This window comes from Malaclemys terrapin, chromosome 1 (genome assembly GCF_027887155.1).
Source record: "Malaclemys terrapin pileata isolate rMalTer1 chromosome 1, rMalTer1.hap1, whole genome shotgun sequence".
NCBI lineage: Eukaryota > Metazoa > Chordata > Testudines > Emydidae > Malaclemys > Malaclemys terrapin.
The window spans coordinates 326,084,129-326,096,853 of record NC_071505.1 but is presented as its reverse complement, the minus strand read 5'-3'; the positions used below and the strand labels follow the sequence as shown (position 1 = coordinate 326,096,853).

The window sequence follows — 12,725 nt, the reverse complement described above, 5'->3', positions numbered from 1 at the left end:
TAATCAGTTTCATTATACTGATATTTTTATATACCACTAAAGTAAAATTGTATGGGTTTTACGTCTATGATTCATAATGAGGCTCCAAAGAGACTCTGTATATATGGGTACAGACCAAAGTCCTAAAATTTAAACCATGCCATCCATTCACTGATCAGAGGAGGTACTGCGAAAACCCAGGGCATGAAAATTAGCATTCAAAGAAACAAACTCTGGATCAAGTATGACTTGAGGATGAACTGGATGAAAAACATGCGAGTGTTGTGTGATACAGATTCTTACAGACTATAATCTCTGAAAAGGAAGTGCTATACTTCAGAACACCTATTGTCTGTCCATAAAAAAAAAAATCCACATAGAGTGATGTTTTATTTAATAAGTCATCTGTAACCATGATAGTAGTGCCTAGCATTCTCTTCAAACATCCCTGAAAGACAGATACTGGGGAAACTGAGGCAGAGAAGACCCGTTTACCTAATCCCAAGAAATTATTCAGAGAATTGGGATTAGAATTTAGAATTCCTGCTACCCATTCCTATGTTCACATCAGTAGCCCGTAGGTCCAGTTCTAATTGAATAATCTGATTCATGTGCATATTTTTGCTCTGAATAGATCTAAATACAGTAGCCAAAATAAACACACCAATCAGCATTTAGCCAATCAGTGTGGCACCCACATATATCACTGGTTCTCCTGAAGTATAGTATTGTCCTAAAGCAATCCAACCGCTCCCACTCAGCCTCCGCCCTAGCCAACTGTTAATCCTCAAGGTGACTCCTGTTGCCATCACACCTCCTATTCATCCAGTAGCTAGTACAACTTCGGCCTTTAAATCTGGTCCAGGTCCATTTGGAATGATGGAGCCAGGGCAGTTTATCAGGTTTGGGTTGTAGCAATGTATTTTGACCTACAAAATACATTTGGGTCTGCATACCAGAATATCACGCTTCTCTCTCCATGATACTTCAGGAGTTACAGTTAGCACAAGTACTACAGCTGACAACTCCCTGATTTTAAGAGAAGGGAGGTAGAGGCAGGGCATTGTCAGTAACGTGTTCCTCAGCTCTGAAATTTACTTCCTTGGTCTACTAGAGCTGGATTTGATGACTTTCAGGGCATGCTGCAAGACATATCCATTTTTCTCAAGCTTTTCCAGGGCCTGGAGAAGGATAATGATTGGGGAGTAGAGCTGACTGCAAGAGGAATCGTGTGTTATGGGATGGAGGGTCAATTTATGATCTTTTAAACTAAGGAGTGTTTTGTTTGGGATTTTTTTTTTTTTTTAAATACAGGGTCTAGTGCACTGGATGGGGGATTTCAAAAGTGTAAACAAACAAAAGTTACAGTTGGAGTATGGGAGGGTAGGTATGAGGCAAAGTGCATTCTTTAACTGTACTGACCGTTGACTAAGTATGCACCCCTTAAAAGTCTCCCTGTGACAAAGTGCTAGACAAGAACAGCTGATCCAGCACTCTGGTAACAGGAGCTTCGAGCAAACAATTCAGAATGGTGCTGGTTAAACGGAGTTGGGCCTAATTTGTGGGTGGAGGAGAGCTGGAAGGCTAATTAAGCTATTAGGCAGAGGGTACAAACAGGTACAGGAAGGAAGTAGAAAGGGGGGAAAGCAGGCAGCAGATGGTGGATAGAGGTTGCTCTTCCCTGATTGGTGCAGGAGCTGGGGGCTCCCTTGGACTGTTGGAGCAGAGCTGTATATAGTATGATGGTGGGACCCCTCATTGTAAATAAACTGCATAAGGTGTTTGACCAGCAGAAGGGACTCTGAGCAGTTTGTGGAGCAGAGGCAAAGGGCCCTGTTACACTTCCTAATCTATAAAAGCGGCGAAAATCCAACCCCTGTAAAGTACACTGCGATCTTCAGGAGTGTTATGTAACTGCAAAGTATGTCTGCAATCCAGCAAACATTATACATGTGAGTTACTTTATGCTGGCAAGTAACCCCAATACAAAGTAATGCACATTGGAAAATATAATCCCAACTATACATACAAAATGGTTTAAAATTTGCTGTTACCATTCAAGAAAGAGATCTTGGGAGTCATTATGGAGAGGTCTCTGAAAACATGAGCTCAATGTGCAGCAGCAGTCAAAAAAGCTAAAAGAAAGTTAGGAACCATTAGGAAATGGATAGATAATAAGACAGTATCATCATAATGACACTATATAAATCCATGGTACACCCACACCTTCAATACACACTTCAGTTCTGGTCATCCCATCTCAAAAAAGATAAATTAGAATTGGAAAAGGTACAGAGAACGGCAACAAAAATTATTAAAGGTACGGAACAGTTTCCATATGAGAGATTTAAAAGACTGGGACTGTTAGCTTGGAAAAGAGATGACTCAGAGGGATATGATAGGAGATTTATTAAAACATGACTGGTGTGGAGAAAGTAAGTGTTATTTACCCCTTCAGATAACACAAGAACCAGGAGTCACCTAACGAAATTAACAGGCAGCACATTTGAAACAAATCATAAGGAAATACTTCTTCATACAATGCACAGTAAACCTGTAGACCTCGTTGCCAGGGGATGGGTGAAGGCCAAAGTATAACTTGGTTCAAAAAAGAATTAATTAGTTCATGGAGGATAGGTCCATCAAACGCTATTAGCCAAGATGGCTGTGTCCCTAAGCCTCTGACTGCCAGATGCTGGGACAGGATGACAGGGGATGGATCACATGATAATAGCCCTTTTCTGTTCATTCCCTCTAAAGCATTTGGTATTGACCACTGTCAGAAGACAGGACACTGGGCTAGATGGACCATTGGTCTGACCCAGTACAGCCATTCTTATGATCATATATATCAAGTTGTTTACACACTTGCAGGCTTCAAGCCTAGATTATTACTGATAAACACCATAAAGTGACCATGGAAGGCACTCTCAGCAGGGGTGCTGCTAGACATGCTTTAGGTGCATTGGCAGAGCCTTGGGGGTTTGGTTAGCTGTAGCCAGGGCTAACAGATCATCCCACAATGCACATCAAACTCACCTTCACTTAATTTAAAAATAAAAATGATCACTCCTGAACTGCTGGAGATAAAAGGGGGGTGGGGAGGGGAAAGCTGTCAAACCAAGGCCCACTTTCCCCTGTCAGAACAGGTAGTAAAAAAGGAATTACATCAACTCTAAATTACCCTAATGATACATATGCTTTAACTTTTTTGATAAAAAGGAAAATTCTTCAATGTTTAAAAATTGCTGTAACAAAGTGTAATCTGTTTTATCACCAAGCATTGGTAATTGCACTTCCCAGAATGCTAAATCTTGAGCTGTCCAGTCAATTAAGATGCCTATTTTTAAGCATGACTTAAAAAAAAAAATCGATTGCTAATGTAATGACCTGACTTCCAGGTTATCCTTCCTCTTTTTTCTTGGAAAAAAAAACACATTTGTACAGTACCCTGCCCTGCATTTCAGATTAAGCATGATTTAGTAACATACAGAATTACTAAGAACAGATATTTACAGAAAATAAGTTGTGCTCTGAGAATAATTATTGTTGGCAATTCTATCTGATCAGACCATAAATCAGGAAGTACTCAGTTTTGCTTACAAACACTAACTGTCACATATCAAAGGATTAGCAAAAGCAAAGACATTTTCATTGTTAAACTAAGTAGCCGTTCAGAGTCAGGATTTTATTGTTCTTTTAAGAAGTATTTCACCACAAACACACATTAAAATCGTGATTTTACATAAATGTATGTCCTTTATCTCAACTTCTGTAGTCCTCTAGACCAAGCCAAGTCTTTCTGAATTACTACAACACTTGCAAATGGTGATATTATCACTAAGAGGCAGATTTTTGAAGGTACACATAGATACCTAGTGCGATTTTCAAAAGCACCTAAGTAAATGGCCAAGTGTCTTTACCCACCAAAAAAGCCAAATAATCCCCCCAAATTTACTATGTGCTACAGGATATCTGATTCCTGTTTGAAATTAAATGTAATAAATAACTAACTCAGCAATGCATTTATTAGCCATTATTACCAGGGATGTGAATTCATTTACAATTAATACAATCAATCTCTCTCCAGAATTCCAGTAAGTCAAACCACAATTTAGGTAAGCTTTATTTCAGGGCTTGAAAATTGTGCTTACACCTACAAGACAGATGCTTAAAGCTGCTAGCCAGTGATAGATAGGAAAGACAAGTTGGGGGAGCTTTGCCACCAACGTCCAGGTACAACGCCAGCCCTGTTGCCACCTTCAACTGCAGGGAAAGGAGAACAAAGGATTTCTTCCAGGGATTTTGCACCTCTGACCTGCCTGGTGGCTTTGTATCAACCTCTACATAGAGTAGGTGTCTGATACATTTGGATGGAAGAAAAAGGAGCTGTTTTTCCTTCCCCCACCCCCAGATCCTCTTGGCTGCTGTCAACACTGGACACTATGTCCATTATATGATAAGTATTTCCTCCATTTTCCTATTTTTGAACAATAATTCATATCCAATCACACAATTTTTTAATCATGCTCTGTGCTCTTTCGCACTATCCATTAGATTTTAGAGCAACTAAACTAATACTATTACAACAACCAAGTTATCATCATGGATCTGGGTTCACATATCTATGCAAAACCAATATCCTATGGAAAAGAAAAGATGCTACTATGTTCTACTTGTCTCTACTGAATAAAATCAGAACTTCTCAGTTGCATATCATACCTCTTGTACTGTTGACAGATAAAAGAGAGATTCTCCTTTAGCAGAGAGAGCAGGAGCTTGAAATCTATTCCTGCTATTACCATGAAATACCAAGCAGACAGGATGTACAATGACAGGACTTCACAGTTGTAGCTTGGAGGCAACTAGTTTGTTACAATGTCACAATGTCCACTCAAAGTCACGTGTTCCTAAAACCCTACACATTTTCTATTAATGTATTATGTGTTTGAGGGTCTGTTTTCTTTGCTTTGGAGATTTCTACACTTCTTCTCTTTCACCCATCTTTATACAGGAAATAGACTAAAACCCATACATCCCTTCAATCTTCCAACGTACATCTTATTATAAAGCTGCATAAAACCCTCAGTTCTGGGCCTATCTTTCCCATGTTACTCAACATACCTGGAGGCATGTCATCCAACTGGTTAGGCAAATTAACCAAAAGCACAAGGCAGACTTGCTGAATTTGTTTACAGTTCAGGTTGCAAAGGAAGAGTGTAACAGCTCTATATAGAGCTAAATTTAATAAAAGCTATGCCTGAAGATATGTAATAGTATTACATCCAAGTAAATCATAGCTTGTGACTTGCTTGTCTGCTACAGTCATATAACATGTCTAAATTTCTATTGCTCTTCTCTGTTTATACTGAAGTTTGAAGAGAAATGTTTGTAAGATTGGCTATCACTAAGTCTAGTAAGAACTATTCTTCATTTCATTTAAAATTATTAGGAGCTCTCTCTGAATTTTTGACTACATGCCCCTTTAAGATTGATGCTTTAAAAGTAGAGATCTGCTAACAAAACATAGAATTTTAGCTTAGCTGAGTAGAGTTACAGATAAATAATGCAGGCACACAAATATTTCACATAAAGACGTGGGCACACATACGTACACAAGTTGTAAGCCAGTATATATATATAATATCTTTTAAACCTACACACAAAGGACATGAACTTCCAGTTTAACTTATGACATACCAACTTTTATGACATCAGTTAACTCCATTGCCTTCATGCCATGATACTCTGCAGTATATCAAATGGTACTGTAACCGGGTATTTACTCAAATACCTGAGTGAAGTGGAAACAATGTGTTGCTATAAGCACATAAAGCTTCTTCGAGGCTTCAAACGGTGAGACAGCATAGATGAGACAAATGTCAAATCAAGAGAGTTACCGGAGAGTAAAAATGCCTAGGATCAAAGGTTAGTTCTGGAGATCCACTATAAGGGACTTGAAGAGAAGCCAAGTGCATTTGATCTAAAGCCCAGAAGAGTCAATAGGAGCCTTTCTGGCCATTAATGCCAACTGACACCACATTGTGCCTGAGTATGTATAGTTTGTAAAAGCAACAATCAGATTCCCATTTTAAAGTAAGAAAATGCCTATCCCTCTGCAGAATTCCTTTTGCAAAAGGGTCTGGCAGAGACTGATGAATTACACTTCATAATTTCAAGAACAGGTGTAACAGAAGATGAATACAGATAGTAAGGAACTTAAGCCTAAAAGAGAAGCACTGTATAACATAAGAATGGCCATACGGGGTCAGAACAAAGGTTTCTCCAGCCCAGTATACTAACACGGCTGCTACTCTGAAACCTGTCTACTGACAGTGGCCAATGCCAGGTGCCCCAGAGGGAGTGACCTAACAGGTAATGATCAAGTGATCTCTCTCCTACCATCCATGTTCCCTCTTTGACAAACAGATGCTAGGGATACCATTCCTTACCCATCCTGGCTAATAGCCATTAGTAGACGTAAACACCATGGATTTATCTAGTTCTCTTTTAAACCCTGTTATAGTCCTAGCCTTCACAACCTCCTCAGGCAAGGAGTTCCACAGGCTGACTGTGCACTATGTGAAGAAGAACTTCCTTTTATTTGTTTTAAACCTGCTGCCCATTAATTTCATTTGGTGGCCCCTAGTTCTTATATTATGGGAACAAAGTAAATAACTTTTCCTTATTCACTTTCTCCGCACCACTCATGATTTTATATACCTCTATCATATCCCCCTTTAGTCTCTTGTTCAAGCTGAAAAGTCCTAGCCTCTTTAATCTCTCCTCATATGGGACCCGTTCCAAACCCCTAATCATTTTAGTTGCCCTTCTCTGAACCTTTTCTAATGCCAGTATATCTTTCCTGAGATGAGGAGACCACATCTTTATGCAGTATTCAAGATGTGGGCGTACCATAGATTTATATAAGGGCAATAAGATATTCTCCGTCTTATTCTCTAACCCCTTTTTAATGATTCCTAACATCCTGTTTGTTTTTTTGACTGCCGCTGCACACTGCATGGACGTCTTCAGAGAACTATCCACGATGACTCCGAGATCTCTTTCCTGATTAGCTGTAGCTAAATTAGCCTCCCATCATATTGTATGTATAGTTGGGGTTATTTTTTTCCAATGTGCATTACTTTACATTTATCCACATTAAATTTCATCTGCCATTTTGTTGCCCAATCACTTAGTTTTGTGAGATCTTTTTGAAGTTCTTCACAGTCTGCTTTGGTCTTAACTATCTTGAGCAGTTTAGTATCATCTGCAAACTTTGCCACCTCACTGTTTACCCTTATCCCCAGATCATTTATGAATAAGTTAAATAGGATTGGTCCGAGGACTGACCCTTGAGAAACACCATATTTACCCCTCTCCATTCTGAAAATTTACCATTTATTCCTACCTTTTGTTCCCTGTCTTTTAACCAGTTCTCAGTCCATGAAAGGATCTTCCCTTTTATCCCATGACAACTTAATTTACGTGAGAGCCTTTGGTGAGGGACCTAGTCAAAGGCTTTCTGGAAATCTAAGTACACTATGTCCACTGGATCCCCCTTGTCCACATGTTTGTTGACCCCTTCAAAGAACTCTAATAGATTAGTAAGACATGATTTCCCTTTACAGACACCATGTTGACTTTTGCCCAACAATTTATGTTCTTCTATGTGTCTGACAATTTTATTTTTTACTATTGTTTCAACTAATTTGCCCGGTACTGACGTTCAACTTACCGGTCTATAATTGCCAGGATCACCTCTAGAGCCCTTTTTAAATATTGGTGTTACATTAGCTATCTTCCAAACATTGGGTACAGAAGCTGATTTAAAGGACAGGTTACAAACCATAGTTAATAGTCCCGCAATTTCATATTTGAGTGCTTTCAGAACTCTTGGGTGAATGCCATCTGGTCCCGGTGACTTGTTAATGTTAAGTTTATCAATTAATTCCAAAACCTCCTCTAGTGACACTTCAATCTGTGACAATTCCTCAGATTTGTCACCTACAAAGGACAGCTCAGGTTTGGGAATCTCCCTAACATCCTCAGCTGTGAAAACTGAAGCAAAGAACTCATTTAGTTTCTCCCCAATGACTTTATCGTCTTTAAGTGCTCCTTTTGTATCTCAATTGTCCAAGGGCTTTACTGGTTGTTTAGCAGGCATCCTGCTTCTGAAGTACTTAAAAAACATTTTGTTATTACCTTTTGTTTTTGGCTAGCCATTCTTCAAACTCCTCTTTGGCTTTTCTTATTACATTTTTACACTTAATTTGGCAGTGTTTATGCTCCTTTCTATATACCTCACTAGAATTTGACTTCCACTTTTTAAAAGATGCCTTTTTATCTCTCACTGCTTCTTTTACACGGTTGTTAAACTACGGTTCCTCTTTTTTAGTTCTTTTACTGTGTTTTTTAATTTGGGGTATACATTTAAGTTGGACCTCTATTATGGTGTCTTTGAAAAGTGTCCATGCAGCTTGCAGGGATTTCACTCTAGTCACTGTACCTTTTAATTTCTGTTTAACTAATCTCATTTTTGCATAATTCCCCTTTCTGAAATTAAATGCCAGAGTGTTGGGCTGTTGAGGTGTTCTTCCCAGCACAGGAATGTTAAATGTTATTATATTATGGTCACTATTTTCAAGCAGAAATTTTTATTCCTAAAAAGAAGTTTTCTTTTTTTTCTCTCCAATGGTGCCAAATCCAAGATCAAAGAAAATACTATTTTTGCAAGTATAAATGAAAATAATATAATCAGGGAGAGAGAAATCTAATGACATAGTTTTGGAAGGTAGAGGCAAAGAAAGAATGATACCTGTAAGGATCCTAAAGCTATGCATCAGTAAAACTGTTATATGTAAAAGATGCCACCTTTTGCTATTGAAAGTGTTTTATTGTGGGAGTCCTATTCATCATAATGGAGAGAGTTCCTCCAGAATACCTTAGATGCCAATATTCAGTATCTGAAAAAGTAAAAGGCTTTTGTTCTGGTTATTTAACCATAAACTGAGATTAGTTTTAAAGAATCGCACTCATGCATTGCTTTAGTTTGTGTTTTTCACATGACATCTAAGAACAAAAACATCAGTCCATTTTAACCTTCCTCAGATTATTATATTTTAAGAGCCAGGTATATGGGGTGGGGGGCTCCCCCAGTTTTGTGATTTACAACAAATCACTCATAGTGAATTAATGCTTTTGGACATTTTCACATTTCAGTGTCAAAAATTAGCTGCTTAAATGAGTTTAGTGACCTGATATTGAAAGGTGCTGACTAGTCACACCTCTCAAAGTCAAGTTTTAGGTGCCTAATCATGGATTTAGATGCCTTGCTTTAGACATTTAAGTTTGAAAACTTCAGCCAAAAGCTTTAGCAGGCTGTGGAGGCAGCAGATGTCACAATGAGCAGAAGCCACCGAACCACCTCGCTTTACAGGCAGAAGTGTTACCCAGACTCGGGAGTTGAAGTTACAGCAGTTCTGTGCCGTGCTCGATTTCCCAACCTCCCCACCGCCTGCCACGAGACCTGGGCGCACTCCTCAGCCTGCGGCTCAGGGTCCCCCGCGGGCAGTGGGTCACTCTTCCCCCCTGGGCGCAGCTCCCCGAGCACCCGCACCAACCCAGCCAGCCTCACCCCTCACCTCCCCCCGTCACACAGAGCAGCTGGCGCGCAGAGCGGCCCGGGCCACACAACAGGGGGCTCCCGCTGCCGCGGCACCCGCGCCCTTCGCCCTGCCAGCGCGGGCCTCCCGGATCAGTGACAGGGCCCCGGGCAGGAGACGCCCGCCCCCCGCGGGAGGCCCGGGCTCAACCCCAGCACGGGGAAGCCGCTGGGGAGGCTGAGGCGGGACTGAGAAGCCGCAAGAGTTATTAAGAGGAAGGGGTTGCAGTGGTTCAACCCTTCTCTCCCCCCCCCCCGCCCCGTGGGATGGTTTATCCCGTCCTGCTGATGCGTTCCCGGCGGAGCAAACCATTCTCCCCAAGTGCGGGGGGGGTCAAATCTCCTCAGCCCCCTTGTGCCCTCTACCCCCGCCACACAGCAAGCCGCTGCCCATCCCTCCCCGCCTCAGCTTCACCGCCATCCCCAGCCAACGGAGCACGCTGTACCTAGCTCTTCTCTAGCCGCCGCTTCCATCTTTCAATGGTCCCTCTGCTCGCCCTTCCTCAATGTGGAGCCGGCCGGCACAAGGAGGCAGTGCGCATGCGCTCCCTGACCCTTCAGCACACCATAGAAACGCGCGGACTGGATAGAGAAGACGCCCCGGGAGGGGAGGAGGAAGGCGTTAGTCCTCCGGAGGCCAGAGCTCTTTAGGGATGCGCCTTGCAGTAGAGCCAGGGGCATATTCCATGGCTGCTCTGTGGCCCATTTGTGCTGCATGCGCCTGCCTCTAATTAACTCCCCTTCAGCCCAACTCCGGCCGCAGAGCAATAGCACCAACCTCAAGCATTCAACAATTTTGCATCAGGCTCTGAAAAATCATAGGATTTTATAATATGGCATCTTGGGTCTTTTTACTTGCCCTGTAGTGCTGGAACATATAGGGGGGCTCATTGTCAAGTTTTTCCAACAACGAGTGAGGGCTAGAAACTTATTTTGTTAAAAATGAAAGCTAAACTTCTTAGGGTATAGATAGCCTGATTCTGGCAGTTGGGGGTCTAGGGAAGACAAATAACCCTGCTAGACACCAACAATCAAAGACTTAACAAGTGTTGTGGCTCATTACAATAATTTGTAACGCTTTGCTGCCTACCACTTTAAACCCTTTATGCATAGTAGTCCGACCCCCACTTACTTTCAAGTGACCAATATGTGTTAGCCCTTCTGCTTAATCTGTTCCAACTTTTATTTAGCTCAAATGCTGCTGCCTTCCCCAGATCTGAAGACCTCTGTGTAGCTCAAAAGCTTGTACCTTCCACAAACAGAAGTTCGTTCAGTGAAAGATATTACTTCACCCACCATGTCTCTATATAAAATCATAAGTCATAGTCACGTGATTTGGCTTATCATCCCAGGCTCAGTCTTGCTATAGATATCAATTCCTTTTAATTAATAATCTGCTTTCTAAATAATACGTAGTCCTGCTATGTTTGCAGGGGTCTGGACTAGATGACCTCTCAAGATCCCTTCCAGTCCTATAATTCTATGATTCTCTGGTCAAATATCCCTAATTTTACTAACAACTCTGCTCCAGAGACAACACATAACTGTTGATGGGAAGAGGGCATAATTTAAAGGTTCTGGTAGTATACAGTGGGGTTCAGGATAGAGCATATAAATTCTGGAAGAAATCTGGGGGGCATGTTTCTCCCACGCATCGCCTCTGGTCCCGCCAAGGTTGCCTTTGGACCCCTACCACCACTTCCACTTCTCCTATTCCAAAACCTGTAATCAAATCAGAATGTTGTATTAAGTTTTTAAAGCCAAGTTAGAGGAACAGGAATGCAGTATTACCAACTGGAAGCATTAGAAAATGATTCAAGCCTCCCCACATATCCTGAGATTTTCAAACCTGAGAATTTTTAGGCCATCCCTTTTTTGGGGTGCTAGGGGAAACAAATTATTGACACTTTTTTTTTTCATTCTTTAGGGTTCACATTTTCAAGATTCACCTCAACTATAATGGCTAGAAACTTGGTTTAAAATGAAACATGATAATCTTCCATAATCACATGACTCCTCGAGTGAAGGCTTGAAGAAACACATGAAATATCACAGAAGTTGGCAATACGGGCAGGACTCATGTTTGTATTAGTGGTTATTAAGTGATGGGGTGGAAGCATCTGTTTTTATGCTAAACTCTCTTTGATTTATTATCCTTATTTTCTCAAGTCCCTGCTTGTCTATTTATCCATCTTTTCAGTTCTAACTGACACCTAGGCCTCAATTCTTACATGTGTTGAACTCAGGTGGGCCCTTTGTTCGCACCCACACACAATCCCGCTAAAATCAGTAGGGCTCTACATTAGGGTTCATCCTTCACTCAGATCCCTGGTTTGTAAGCTCTGTGGCAAGGACAGTATGAATTTGAGACATGAGCACAGAGATGGGAGCCAGGAACTCTTGAGGTGTAATAATTCCATTTCTACCACCAACTTGCTGTTTGGGTTTAAGAAAGTCATTTAACTTTAGCCTTTCCAAGTTGGTTTCCCCATCTATAAATTGGAAGTAATACTTATGCTCACAACCCTCCCATAAGTTTATATTAATGATGGATCAGGATTTTGAACATGAAAAGAGCACTTTGATCTCTTGTGGCACAGTTTATTATCCTGAAGATGAAATGCTTTAGTCTAACTAATGTGTTTGAACTTAAAATAGGGGTAGCTGAGTGAAATTTAATGACTCAATATATACAGAAGCTTAAACTAGATGATCTAATGGTCCCTTCTGGCCTTTAACTCTATGAAACTATGGAATTAACATTATATATACTGTTTCTTTTTAAATTATTCAATTCCTATGAATTCTTTTCTATTTTTTATGGATTTCACAGAGACAATGTGTTGTGAAGTTGTATAGGAGCAATAGGCTTGGACGCAAGTGTGCTGTTTCTTTAAATACATAGCCACAATCAAGACAAGAAGGAACTTCACTGTAATGTTTCTGCCTGAAAATTTTCCGAAGCAGTATACAGAAGAATGGCTTTAGGGGATAATCCTTAAGTTTCTTGTTACAGTTAGAAGAAAGCAGTGTTTCCTATCATTGTCACATAATAATTAACAATTGTGGTTTCCAAAGCTTT

At 40.7% G+C, this 12,725-nt stretch overlaps 1 protein-coding gene across 1 annotated transcript in view; it reads right to left on the bottom strand.

Moving 5' to 3' along the window:
* SLC36A4 (solute carrier family 36 member 4) overlaps positions 1–10,162 on the bottom strand; it is a 248,956-nt gene extending 238,794 nt beyond the window's left edge. The window contains exon 1 of the mRNA XM_054015665.1: positions 10,090–10,162. Within this exon, the coding sequence (XP_053871640.1) occupies positions 10,090–10,117 (28 nt within the window). The 5' untranslated portion in view covers positions 10,118–10,162. The remainder of the gene's footprint in view (positions 1–10,089) is intronic.
* Positions 10,163–12,725: the final 2,563 nt, after the last annotated feature.